This window comes from Micromys minutus (assembly GCF_963924665.1).
Source record: "Micromys minutus genome assembly, chromosome: 1".
Classification (NCBI taxonomy): Eukaryota; Metazoa; Chordata; class Mammalia; order Rodentia; family Muridae; genus Micromys; species Micromys minutus.
This window is the reverse complement of record NC_137969.1, coordinates 52,710,591-52,725,478: the sequence shown is the minus strand read 5'-3', so window position 1 is coordinate 52,725,478 and position 14,888 is coordinate 52,710,591. Positions and strand designations below refer to the sequence as shown.

At 39.4% G+C, this 14,888-nt stretch overlaps 1 protein-coding gene across 2 annotated transcripts in view; it reads right to left on the bottom strand.

Moving 5' to 3' along the window:
* ASB3 (ankyrin repeat and SOCS box containing 3) overlaps positions 1–14,888 on the bottom strand; it is an 80,814-nt gene that overhangs the window by 53,136 nt on the left and 12,790 nt on the right. For both annotated transcript variants that reach the window (XM_080927023.1, XM_080927024.1), the window contains exon 2: positions 13,174–13,382. In XM_080927023.1, the coding sequence (XP_080783149.1) occupies positions 13,174–13,369 (196 nt within the window). In that variant the 5' untranslated portion in view covers positions 13,370–13,382. The remainder of the gene's footprint in view (positions 1–13,173; positions 13,383–14,888) is intronic.

Genomic DNA, 14,888 nt, shown 5'->3' with positions numbered 1-14,888 from the left:
ACCCAAACTTATGGGATACAATGAAAGTACTAAGAGAAAAACTCATAGCTCTGAGTGCCTCCAAAAAGAAACTGTTGAGAACATGCACTAGCAGTAAGACAGCACACCTGAAAGTTCTAGAACAAAAAGAAGCAAATATACCCAAGAGGAGAAGACAGGAAATAATCAAACTCAGAGCTAAAATTAATGAAGTAGGAACAAAAAGAACTATAAAAAGAATCAACAAAACCAGGAGCTGGTTCTTTGAGAAAATCAACAAGATTGATAAACCTTCTCCCAGTCTAAGTACAGGGCACAGAGAGAGTATTCAAGTGAACAAAGTCAGAAATAAAATGGCACACACAACAACAGAAACTAAAGAACTTCAAGAAACCATTACATCCTACTACAAAAGCCTATATTCAACAAAATTGGAAAATCTAGGGAAAATGGACAATTTTCTAGACAGATGGCAGGTAGCAAAATTAAATCAGGATCAGATAAACTATCTAAACAGTCCCATAGCCCCTAAAGAAATAGAAGCAGTCATCAAAAGCCTCCCAATGCCCTCAAAAATTCCCAGGACCAGTTGGCTTCAGTGCAGAATTCTATCAGACTTTCACAGAAGACTTAATACAATACTCTCCAAACTATTCCACAAAATAGAAACAGAAGAAATACTACCCAACTCATTCTTCTAAGCCACAATTACACTAATCACACCAATTTCCCTCATGAATATCAATGCAAAAATACTCAATGAAATTCTTGCAAACTGAATCTAAGAACACATCAAAATGATCATTCACTGTGATCAAGTAGGGCTCATATCCCAGGGATGCAGGGATAGTTCAATATAAAAAAATCAATCAACATGATCCACTATGTAAACAAACTCAAAGAAAAAAATTACATGATCATCTCAGTAGATGCTGAGAAAGCATTTGACAAAATTCAACACCCATTCATGTTAAAAGTCTTGGAAAGATCAAGAATTCAAGTCCCGTACCTAAACATAGTAAAAGCAATATACAGCAAACCAGTAGCCAACATCAAACTAAATGATGAGAAACTTGAAGCAAATCCACTAAAATCAAGAACTAGACAAGGCTGCCAACTCTCTCCATACCTATTCAATATAGTACTGGAAATCCTGGCCAGAGCAATTAGACAACAAAAGGAAGTCAAAGGAATATCTCAAATATAGATTGACGTTAAATAAATTGGAAGAAAGCACAAAATAAAACAGAGCATTCATATTATTTTTTCTGCAACTGGTCATGGCCTTAGATGGTATTTATAATTACCTTCCTCTACTACCCATTCTGTATTTCCTCTATCCTCTCCAAGCACCTCAGCAGGTCCTGGCTCTTTTCCTGGAGTAGTGACCCATCCCTGATGGGTCTATGTCCTGTGTCATCTTGCTTGAATTAGGCTGTTGTAGTTTCCCATTCACTTTAATCACAGGATGTGGTAGTACTAAGAGATGTGATGTGCCTTAAGGGATCTCCTGCATTTCTGACATAATCTTTCTTACCTCCATTGTGGAGAGGCAATTCAATTTCCTCATGGTAATCTGGATCTATCACCCCTTCTAACACAGTTACTCCTTTCTTGGCCTGTTTGGTTTAAGGGTACTAGAAGCCCAAAATGACCAGGGGAAGTCTGAGCTTCTAGTTCAATGGAATGTTTGTTGTGGCTCCTGGTAGAAGCACTCCTCACTCTGGAACCAAAACTCCTAGGCCAGCAGAACTAAGAATTGTGGAGATAGGAAGCAAAAATTTTCCTAGACGGTAACTAAGATCAATAATAAAACTATTCCCCTTTCTACCCCTAGATTCCTGAATCCGTGGACCTTGGCTATGGGAGAAACTGTACCATATACCGAATTCAAACCATATACTGCTTTCTGAAGAACTCTGCCCCAGCCCTCCATGCTGCTGCCACCTAGTTAGCACTGTAACTGGGTCTTCAAGAAGCCATTCCATCTTTCTATCAGACCAATTGCTTCAGGATTGTGAGGAACATGGTAAGACCAGTGGATTCCATGATTGTGGGCCCACTGTTCCACTTCTCTGGATGTGAAATGAGTTCCTTGGTCAGAAGCAATAGTGTGTGGAATACCAAGACAATGGATAAAACATTCTGTAAGTCCACAGATGGTAATTTTGGCAGAAGCATTAGATGCAGGAAAGGCAAATCCATAACCAGAATAAGTATCTACTTCAGGAAAAACAAAATGTTATCCTTTCCACGAAGGAAGTAGGCCAATGTGATCAACTTGCCACCAGGTTGCTGGCTGGTCACGTGAAAAAATGGTGCCATATCTGGGGCTCAGTGTTGGTCTCTGCTGTTCGCAAATCTGACATTCAGCAGCAGCTGTATCCAGGTCATCCTTGGTGAATGGAAGTTCCTGTTGTTGAGCCCAAGCATAACCCCCATCTTCGCACTTTGTTCATGTGCCCATTGAGCAATGAAAGGGATGCCTGGGGAAAGAGGCTGACTCTCCACAGAACAGGGCCATCTCTGTCTACTTGATTATTGAACTCTTCCTCAGCTGAAGTCACCTTTTGGTGATCATTTACATGGGACACAAATATCATAACATCCCTTGCCCACTTGGGAGACATTTATCCACATACTTCTTCCCCAGATGTCTTTCTCACCAATTTTCCAATCATGATTTTTCCAAGTCTCTGACCATCCAGCCAATCCATTGGCTACAGTCCATGAGTTAGTGAACAATCATAAATATGGCCATTTCTTCTTCCAAAACAGAAAGTGTACTACAATAGATAATGCCCACTGTTCTACCCAGTGTGAAGATTTTCCTTCACCTGTATCTTTCAGGGTTGTCCCAGAAAGGGTTGTAATGCTGCAGCTGTCCACTTCTGGGTGGTGCCTGCATAATGTGCAGAGCCATCAGCAAACCACGTCCTAGTCTTCTCTTCTTCAGTCAGCCAATCGATGGCATTGTAATAGGAGTAGAAATCATAGGCATTTGACAAACTTCTTCATGTAACTTTCTTGTGCCTTCAGGACCTGCCCGGGCCTGATCATGTATGTACAACTTCCATTTGATAGTAGACTGCTGCTGTGCACGTCCTACTTTATGACTTGGAGGGTCGGATAGCACCCAGCTCAAGACGGGCAGTTCAGATGGTAACTTAGTGTCCTATTGTCAAACTTTCAGTTTCCACTAAGGCCCAACAGCAGGCCAAGACCTGTTTTGCAAAGGGAGAATAGTTGTCTGCAGATGATGATAGAGCTTTGTTCCAAAATCCCAAAGGTCTCTTCTGTGATTCACCTACAGAGGCCTGCCACTGGTTCCAAATAGCAACACCCTATCTGCCAATGACACCTCAAATACCATCATGTCTACTAGATCATATGGTCCAAGTGGTAGAGCAGCCTGTATATCAGCCTCGACCCATTGAAGAGCCTTGTCCTGTTCCAGGCCCCACACAAAGTTAGCAGCTTTCCAAGTCACTTGGCAAACACCCAAGTAAGAAATGTGCTGTCTTCAGAATCCAAATAGACCCAATAAACATTGTGCTTCTTTCTTGGTAGTAAGAAGCACCAGGTAAAATAAATTATCTTTCACCTTAGTAGAAATATCTCTGCATGCCCACTGGACTCCTAGATGGTCCTTGAATTTTGGGTGGATTTATTTCCCATCCTCTGATACGTGTTACCAATAAGTCCAAAGTGGTTGCTACTTCCTGCTCACTTGGTCCAGTTAGCATAATGTGAAAGAGACAAAGGAACAAGATCCCTTCTAACTAATGACACAGGGAAGGATAGTTAATATATATATGAGACAAAGCTGTAAAGGTATACTGCTGGCCTTGCCAACTGAAAGCCAGTTGCTTCTGGTAGTCCTTATGGACAGATGCTGAGAAGGCATTTGCTAGATAAATAGCTGCATACCAGGTACCAAGAGATGTGTTAACATGCTCAAGTAACAAAACTACATCTGGTACAGCAGCTGTAATCAGGGTTACTACCTGATTTAGTTTTTGATAGTCAACTGTCATTCTCCAAGACCCATTTGTCTTCTACACTGGCCAGATAAGAGAGTTAAAGGGAGATGTGGTGGAAGCCACTACCCCTGCATCTTTCAAGTCCTCGATGGTGGCAGTGATTTCTGCAGTTCCTCCAGAAATATATGGTTTTTGATTCACTATTATCTTTGGCAGAGGCAACTTTAAAGGCTTCCATTTAGCCTTTCAAACTATGACAGCCCTCACTCCACAGGTCAGGGAACCAATGTGAAAATTCTGAAAAATTCTAAGTCTATCTATTCCAATTATACACTCTAGAACTGGGGAAATGACCACAGAATGTGTTAGGAGACCTTCTGGACCTACTGTGAGTCAGACATCAGTCAAAACTCCATTAATCACCTGTCCTCCATAAGCCCCTACTTTAACTCGAGGACCTCAATGCTATTCGTGATCTCCTGGGATCAGTGTCAATTCAGAACCAGTACCTAAGGGATCCCAAAAAGTCTGATTATTTCTTTTCCCTCAGTGTATAGTTACCCTTGTAAAAGGCCTTAGGTCCCTCAGGGGGAAAAACTCAAGAAAGGCTAACAGCAAAACTTTCAGATATCTTATGAAGATACTTCCTCAGGGGAACCTGGTCACCCCTTCGTTCAAGGGGTTCTGGATCTGCAAACTGGCTCAAATCTGGAAATTGATTCACTGGCAGAGATTGCCTTTTTACCACAATCCAATATAGACTTTATTTCATTTGTTTGAAAATTTTTCTGTTTATATGGATTAAACAGATATGCAATAGGCTTCTTATCTATTTCATGTCTGGAAACAGACTTGGAAGGTATCTTAAGACTGTATATAAAAGTAAAGGTGAATCAAAGTACTACTATAGACATTATTATATTTAAGGTGTGTCTTGATTGGCACATCTGGACAGAGAGTGATATTCACCTGGTCAGCTTCCAGGAGAAACATCACTGAGGCCCTGTCATCCTCACTTCCAACAGTGTTAATCTATTTAATGTATATACCACAAAATACAAACCCAGTAGTCTTTTATGCTTAAAATGCTGTATGCATGCAGAATCTTACTTATATAAAACTAAGCTGTCTCTCACTGCAGACATGAACAAAGCATCTCTGCTGCAGTGGGTACAGTTTCTATGAACTCTGTGTGTAAATCACTAATGCTGCAGAAAGTTATGAGGAAACACCATCCTGAATATAAACATTTGAAGTATTCACTGGTGCTTCCAGTCTCCACCTGCACCCAGAGCTAGGGTTGTCCACTGTCCTCCGGACCCAAAACCTGCCCGCAGAGAGCTGGTCTCACAGGAGTGCTCTCACTCCTAAGCACACAGGTGGGACCCCACATTTGCTCCACTGACTGTCCAAGGAGAAACCTGCAGGGAGTGCACTGGGCATTTAAGCCACTGGGTAGCTTGGGACAGGTAAGGCCCACAGCCCTCCAGACCCAAAACCTGCCCAGAGAGATCTGGTCTCCCAGGAGCTGTCTCACTCCTAAAATCACATGCTTACAGGCCTTCAGGAGAGACAAGTTCCAGTCAGAGACAACAAGACCAACAAACATCAGCGATACCAGATGCCAAGAGGCAAGCGCAAGAACCTAAGCAAGAGAAACCAAGATAACTTGGTATCATCAGAACCCAGTTCTCCCAGCACAGCATGTACTGGATACCCCAAAACACTAGAAAAGCAAGATTTGGATTTAAAATTACATCTCATGATGATGATAGAAGACTTAGGAAGCACATGAATAACTCCCTTAAAGAAATATAGGACAACACAGGTAAACAAGTAAAAGCCCTTAAAAAAGAAACACAGAAATCCCTTAAAGAATTACAGGAGAATACAACCAAACAGGTGAGGGAATTGAACAAAACCTATCCAGGATCTAAAAATGGAGAGGTAAACAATAAAGAAATCACAAAGTGGGACAACCCTGAAGATAGAAAACGTAGAAAAGAGATCAGGAGTCATAGACACAAGCATCACAAACAGGTTAGAAGATACAGAAGATACAATCTCAGGGGCAGAAGATACCATAGAAAACATTGACACAACAGTCAAAGAAAGTATAAAAAGCAAAAGCCCCTAACCCAAAACATCCAGGAAATAAAGGACACAATGAGAAAATCAAACCTAAGGATAATAAGTATAGAAGAGAGTGAAGATTCCCAACTTAAAGGGATGGTAAATATCTTCAAGAAAATTATAGAAGAAAACTTCTATAACTTCAAGAAAGAGATGCCCAGAATATACAAGATCCTACAGAACTTCAAATAGACTGGATCAATAAAAAAAATTCTTCCCATCACATAATAGTCAAAACACCAAATGCACAAAACAAAGAAAGAATATTAAAAGCACTAAAGGAAAAAGGTCAAGTAACATATAAAGGCAGATCTATCAAAATTACACCAGACTTTTCAACAGTGTATGAAAGCTAGAAGATCCTGGACTTTTATCCTTTCCTGTTAAGAGAGCTACTTGAAAATGCCTCAGCTCCCTATGACTTAGCCTCTGCTCATTCTTCTATTGAAGGCAGAGTAGCTTCTGCACCTCATATACTTACTAAACTTTGAACAATGGAGGCATGAAAGACTCCCTAATGGCAAACACTGTGATCACATAAACCTTGTGAGTTCTTGAATACACCTGAGAGCTGGGACCGTGTGAACTGGACTTGGGTCAGCCATCTGTGCAGCAGTGACAAGAGTAGAGCCAAACACTCTCCAATGACACCACACCCTACATCTGTTGACACAAAGTGTAGTTTCACTTATGAATAACAACTTAGCTTATTATCATCACTTATTACAGTGATAGGTAGCAAACTGTTATTTTGAGTTTTACTGACCACTAAGAGGAAAAGCAAAACTACATAGTTCTTAGTTGAAGACTTTAAAAATTAAGAACAAGACCATTTCTCAGTAAATTGAGCTAAGTTTGGTGAGGCAAAAATCTCAAAAGAGCAGATCATAAAGGTCAGAAAAGCCTGTGTCAAGCAGATTACATTATCAAGCTTTATCAGTGCAAAACACAGCCCCTATGTCAATAGGAATAAGAGGTTATTTTGAGCCAAATAAAAATGACCATGTTCTGAAAACATGGCTTCAGGTTACTTCATTCAAGTATGGAAACAGTCATATGAACTTTTATATTCATAGACCAAAAGCATATCATACCTGAAGATATTTTCCAAACACACTGGTGAAAATATTAGGTATTTGGATTATAAAAAACAGAAAATGCTCACTACAGGTTTTATATATTAAGTGATGACATTCTTAGCTTTGGGTTGCGGGAAGCCTATCACATTAGTAGACTCTGAAACTTTTACCCAATAGCTAAAAGAATGTTAGCTCAGATATAGATGTGTGGATTGATAAATGGATATTATTCTAAAAATCTAAATATAATTCTAGATAATTTTGTCTCTCTATCTGCAACATTCCAGCATGCCACAATCACAAGGTTTAATCAGTCCATCAACCTCATAAAATCTATAATCTTAACATAAAATCACTTTCACACAGAAACATGTTACTGAGTACAACTTGAATCCATACCATCCCTGGTCCTCAGTCACCCAAACTAATCTTACAATAGGCTATCTTAGCACTGGGACAAAGCTCAGTGAGTGAAAGTGTTTGCTACAGCAAGAGGACCAAGTTTAAAATGCCAGCACTGATATCTCCCTGTCCACCACAGCATGAACTTTAAAACTCGCTGGCCAAATAGTCTAGCCTAACCAATAAGCTACAAACTCACTGAGAAGCTCTACCTCAAAAACTAAGGTGCAGAGTCTGAATAGATAGCTCAGGACCTAAGTTTAGCTCCTAGTATCCACATCAAGCAACATACAACTACCTGTAATTTAAGGTCCAAGATACCCAATGCTTTCTTCTGGCCTCTGTGAGCATAGGCATTCATGTGCAGTTACCTACACAAAGACACATGCATCAGGCAGCTCACAATTACATGAAACTACACCCTTCCCTGGACTGATTAACATCTACATACATGTGATATCCCACATATAGACACACATATTTACAAACAAATAAGAAAAAAATATTTTTAAAAATTCTGAATGCTTTCACCATAATGAAATGTTAAGGCCATATCTTAGGATTTCATTGCTGTGAAGGGACATCATTACCAAGGCAACTCTTATAAAGGCAAACATTGTTTTGGGCCCGACTTACTGTTTCAGAGGTTTAGTCCATTATCCTCATGTCAGGAAGCATGGCAGCATGCAGGTAGGCATGGTACTAGAGGAGCTGAGAGTTCCACGAGACTGTTGGTGTTTCACACTAGGTGTAGCTTGAGAAGTTAAGATCACAAAGCTCTGCCTCCACAATGATACACTTCCTCTAATCAGGCCATACCTACTCAAATAAGACCACACCTCCTGATAGTGCCCCTTACTATGGCCAATCATTCAAACACATGAACCTATAGGGACCATACCTACTCAAACTACCACAAGTGGGAAGTATGTTTAATCTGGTTTAAATACTACATAATATATACATACTTTGAAACAAAACATAGGACCCATGTAATTTTTGTTCTATGTATCACTTTAAAAAGCAGGGCTAGAGGCTAGAGGCTGGGCCTGGTGGTGCACTCCTTTAATTACAGTACAGAGGAGGCAAAGACAGGCAGATCTCTGTGAGTTCAAAGCAAGCCAGAACTACATAGTAAGTTCCAAAATAGCCAGGAGGACTTTAAGAGACTGTGTAAAAACAAACAAATAAACAAAACAAACCAATAACAACTGAGAGAAAAAGGTGGACACTAAGAATATAGTTCAATGATAAGATGCTTGTCTAGCATTCATGAAGCAGAGAGAGAGTAAGGAGGTTGAAGAGGTGACTCATTCAATAAAGTGCTTGCCACTCAAGCATGAGGACATAAATTTGATCCTTGGTACCAATATAAAAGCTGACTGCTTTTTTTTTTTTTCTAAAAAGGACTGAGGCTTTCACTTTTTGGACTTTCTTTCTCTTTTCTGTGAGTTGTTTTTTGGGTACTCAGAGTTTTCTGGGGCTAGTATCCAATTATCAATGACTGCACATTATGTCTGTTCTTTTGTAACTGGGTTATCTCACTCAGGATGATATTCTCTAAAAATAAATAAATAAATAAACAATAAGTGTATAGCACCCTTTCAGAGTGGGTATTTAAGGTAGACCTTAAATCATTAATAACTTAAGAGCTAAGAAGATAGCCTCGTGGCAATTCTTGGTATTTAAAAATCATTATGTTTAATCTTTATACACCAAGAAAACTTTGACTATTTCCATGTTATGTTTTGTTTTACATGTATTTTATGCTCATTGTAACTAGTAAGATTTCAATGCATACTATCAAACCTTTAAAAAAAATCAAGTACTGACAAAAATATATTCATATAGTTTTATGCCAAAATGCTTTTAAAAATCTGTACACGTATCTCTGTTTTTTTAAATAAAGTTGTTAAAAAAAAAAAGCTGAGTGCTACAACCTAAATATATAATCCCAGCACTGGGAGGCAGACAGGAAGATCCCTGGGCTCACTGGCCATCAGTCTAGTTCAATCAGCAACCTCCAAGTTCAATGCGAAAATACCTACTTTTTCTTATGCATATATCTAAAAAAGTTTAGGATTTTCCACATAAACTGTGAGGTGATAGACAAATGGACAGATGCACAGATAGATTATGCATTATATTGTACTTTAGATGATTCTATTTTGATTGTGGTGGTCGTTGTTTTGGAATTATATGCTTGTTGTTGTTGTTGGTTGGTTTGAGACCAGGTTTCAATATGTAACTCTGGTGGCCTCAAACTTACAAGATCCATGCCTCTGACTCCTAAATGTGGGATTAAGGCCATGCACTAGCATGCCTCGGTTAATTTTTAAAAGACAAAAAGAGGCTGGAGAGTTAGTTGGCTCAGCAGTTGAGAGCACTGGCTACTTTTACAGAGGGCCAAAGTTCAATTCCCAGCAACCATATGAAGCTCACAGCAGTTGAAAACTCTAGTCCAGAGGATCTAATACACACTTCCACTGTTTACAGGCACCTGGCACACATGTGGTACCCAAACATACCTGCAAGCAAAACACTCACATGCATAAAACGTGTTTAAAAATGCAAAAGCAAGTTGGTCATGGAAGTAGAAACTATATAATAAGGAATAATTTTATATACATCAGTTAAGAAATAAGGGGCCTCAAAGCGGATAATAATCCTGACACAGTGTTTAAAGCAATCAACATAATGGGGTTCCGCAGTTGTGCCTTGTGACAAATGCGCTATGATTAGTGAAATAGGAGACATGTTACAGCGTGGGCAGTTATACTCACTCTCACTCACGTCAGCTGAGGACAGCTGGTATGATGGCATGTGGCTGAAATTAAGAGGGCAGGGACAAGATGACCTGCTTTGTATCTCTGCATAGCTACACGTTGTTATTTTCTAAGGAATGGATTTGTATAGGATGATTTGTCTTGTGTAGGTGGGCAAATTATATCAAGTGGATTAGAATTTATTGTGTGGTGCATTCCTTCACGAAGCGACTCAACTGAGTTCAAGAGAAGGTACAGTGGTGTAACACGCCAAGCCCACCATGGAATCGGGATGTGTGGGCCTGATGTGGTAGCTGGGACCAGGGGTGGCTACAGAGAATGTGAGCAGAGTTCTCGGTTAGCAGAAAGTCTAACCAAAGGGTGGCCGGCCGTTGAGATAAATATATGTTAGTTCTATATGACCTGCCATGCTGGAACTAGTGCGGGAAAGGCTGCTGCTGAGATAAATTAATGTTAGTTCTATATGGCCCTCTGGTGCCGGAGCCAGTGTGGTTGAGACCGCCCAGGTAGGAGTGTACCTGGAGGCAGCATGGAGAGGTGACGCACTGGAACCAACTGCTGGTTTGTTTGTTTTTAAATATTTACAGCAACAGTGGCACATGCCTATAATTCCAGTTCCTGGGAAATGGACTGAATGAGTGAGAATGTGAGGTCCTAATGAAATGCCTCACTTCCTTTAAGTGCTGCAGGAATGGTGTGGTAGAAAAAGAAAACAAGGGCTTTAAAGTCAGACAGAAATGGGTTCGAGCCAAATGCCTTCGTTCCTATGTAACCAACAGGTCAACTTCCCTGACCTGTCAGTGTGCTTTAACTTTGCTGAGTTTTGGTCTTCTCAATCAAAACAAAAACTTTCCAGTATAACGTGGAAGCTAAAGTTATACTTTAAGTTTTAATTAGTTTCTTAAGAAATATGTTACACAAAAAAATGTCTCTATAAGTTCCAAATAAGGTAGATTATTTATAAATAATGCCATTCAATGATCACACACACACACACACACACAGAGTTCTTTTGTTACGTTTTGAATTTTAATTCCTATGCTTAAGAGATCTATAAAACAAAAAAGTTTCTAATCTGTAAGCCCCAAGGACAGATAATTTCCTGGAATGTTGGAGGGTGTTGCTCACGTAAGATATTTCCATTTCTGTAAACCAGGTTGGTTGCCCCAACCCTACAGGATGTGCTTGATCACATAGAGGCAAGAGGTACTTAGACAAGAAGTACATTAGGATGTCTGCTAGTCTCCATGGGACAGAGGCAGGAAGTATGTGGCCTTGTGAGTTTTGCCTTTATAAGCACCTGACTAAAGTAATTCACAGCCATTCTCTGGAATAGTCCTGGCCAGTGTTGACAGTCCTGGCCAGTATTTAATAAAGTTTGCTTTAAACTTGGCTCAAAAAAAAAAAAGTCATAGTAGTCTTATTTTCACCTGATGAGATAATCAGATGTAACATGATCTGTAACAGCAGATTAATAATGTAAATTAAGCATCTGGTACATGAACCAGAACACAGTGCAACACAGACCTTTAACTCAGTGAAATACTGGTTACACTTCATGAGCTGTTGTCCCTGGAGAAAGAAGCCAGCCAGGTTGGTAGCACTGCAGTATAAATACCACTGCCAAGCATAATTCAAGCTTTGAGCATTCCGTACCCAACATGATGAAAATATGTATATTACCACATGGGCTTTATTTCCTCAAAAATGAAGTAATCCTGCTTAATGTTATTCACATATTTATTATCTGCCTTTCCTCAAAACATCCAGGTACTGTAAAGAGAGATACTCTGATCCATGCTGTACTGCAAATATAAAGTCCAAGTAATAAGGACACTTCTTAAAAATGAGGATATTGAGAAGAGTATTGTTTTGTTTAGTTTTTTTTAAACTTAAGGGCTCGAGAAGAGATGGCTCAGTGGAAAGAGAAGTTGTTGCCCTTGAAGACAACCCAGGTTTGGTTTCCACCATCAACACAATGGCTTGTAACCCTCCATGTCTCTAATTCCATGGGATACAACATTCTCTTCTGACCACTGAGAACACCAGGCATGCACATGGAATGCATACATACAGGCAATCAAAGCACTCACATACATGAATAAAAAGTTTAAGTTTTAACAAGACTAATCCATACAAACCACAGTACCACTGTCCCTATTGTTTATTTCCTTTTCAAGGCCAAAAGAGGGAGAGGAAGAGGGAATATATATCATCAGTAATTTCCAATTACAGTTAAAGACAGCAGGATACTCTGACATATCAACTTGTATAATTAATAAAAATAAACAAAAAGGCTAAGCATGGTGGTGCATGCCTTTAATCCTAGCACTCAGGTGAAACAGGCAAGTAAATCCTGCAGATTCAGACTTTACAAAGCTACAGTAAGACTCTGCCTCAAAATAAATAAATGAGTGAATGAATGAATGAATGAATAATAGGCCAGTGAGATAGCTTAGTGGGTAAGGATGCTTGCTGCTGAGCCCGGTACATGATGAAAGGGGAGAACTGGCTCCCTCCCTCTGAACTCCACAGGCATGAGAGTATATGCATGTCTCTCACACACAAATAAGTATATATATAATAAATAGATGTGGAATAAGTAAACAAAGTATAAATACTTCCAGTATAAAGGGACATATTTATAGATGTCTAGATGGAATGCCATCCAAGGCAGAAATCTTAGCATCCTTAATAGGAGAGGTATATATTTTAGGATTACAAAAAATAAAACAAATCACTTATTACCATCTTCCTATTTTCCTACTTTAGTTTATATATACGGCCTCCCATACGTTGCATTTACTTTACCTGTTTGAATTAACATCTGCAAGCATTCTACAGCATTATGATAAGCTGCTTCATGAATTGGCATCCATCCCCTATTATCAGCAACATCCACACTTCGACCTTTTTCGAGCAGTTTCCTTAAAATTTTAACATTGCCTTCTCTGGCAGCAAGTCCAACTGTAGAGCATGTGTCTGAGTAAGCCTCTGTAAAATCCATCCTTTTGATCAACCTATAAAGCAAGGCAGAAAGAAAGTCAGTAAAATATCAGATCTTTCCAGCAAGCTACCTATACACACCACAGCAAAGCAGAGTCTACTGCTAAGAGCAGATGGTCACTTGTGAATCCCATCTCACTACTCTTTGTAGGAAACAGTTAACCCCCCAAAATGCCTTTTAAAATAAAAAGAAAGGAGGGAATGGTGTTGGAGGAAAACAAGGTTAAGTTGGGAGTGCTTATTTTTAGGCTAAGCTTTTCTTTGTAACAACTTCTGTTGACTGCTTTTCAAGAAATAGTCTCTTAACCTGTGTCTGTGTGTGCATTCTCCTCTAAGAATGCTAAATATGAAAGCAAAAATCCTTGCAAATGAGCCCAACATTTTTAGTCTTATACTTCTAGAAAGAACCACGATCGTTGAAGTGAGAAATAGCATTAACTCAAAAGATACTAATGTTTCTTAGAATGTTTGGCCTTCTTGGAGAGATTCATGAAACAAGTTTCTCCCCAGAAAAATGGACATCCAAGACAAATTTTCTAGGTTCAGTAGTTACGTCTTCAGCTCTTTCAAACGACTGTATGTGATTTCAGTGTTAGGAACTGTTACCTAGAATGTGTATTTTTAAAATCCCTACATCTTAAGGGGATTGTTTTGCTTCCTTACTATGTATTTCACTATAGCAGCATTTAGGAAATTAACTTACTTTTCAGTTGGGTGCCAATCAAAGACATAAAACAAAACTCTGGTCTTTTTGGGGTGGGGAGTGTGTATAAATCACTTAATTTTCAATTTTGGAGAAATTCAAATAAATAATTTTAGGAATACAAAGAACACAGCCCAAAGGAAGACTAAGAAAACATGTCTCCCAATAGTCACCAGTGGTTCTACAGATTTTCCCACTAGTGTTTATCTAAAATTTAAGATGATCTGCCATAGTTCTGCAAGAATAGAACTGCCTGATGAGGAGGTAATGAAAAATCTTAAGTTAAGAAGGAAATCCAGGAAAAACAATACATTTGAAACTAAATATATGAATCCTCCTCAACCATCCAAATTGAGTGTTCAGTAAAGAATTTTCATTATCCTCAAAGTTTTTCACTACCCATTCATCTGAGAAAAAGATTGTATGTACAGCATTGTAAAAACCTTTGGTGAAGTATATGTAAAGGGAGAGTGTACCTGCTCTTCTCTGAGCCACAGAGATTAATAAAGAACAGTATTGTTCTTGGAAGTTTAAACAGGTAGTAGGTTTCAAAAGTCAGGAAAATGGCTGAGGTGCCTATTTAACATCAAAATAACTGGCTGCCAAGTTATTCCTGCATTCCTCAGTCCCAACCTGTTTCAGGACCCTCCTGCTGGCATACCCCACCCCCTACTCTAAATTCTTCCAGACCAAGGGCTGAGCTGCCTTTCTACCAGCAGCCCCTTCCTTATATAATCCAACCAAATCTCCTTTGGGACTCCTGGTTGCAGCACCTGGTTCCCCTCTCGTCCCCCCCCCCCCCCATGTGCCACAGCTC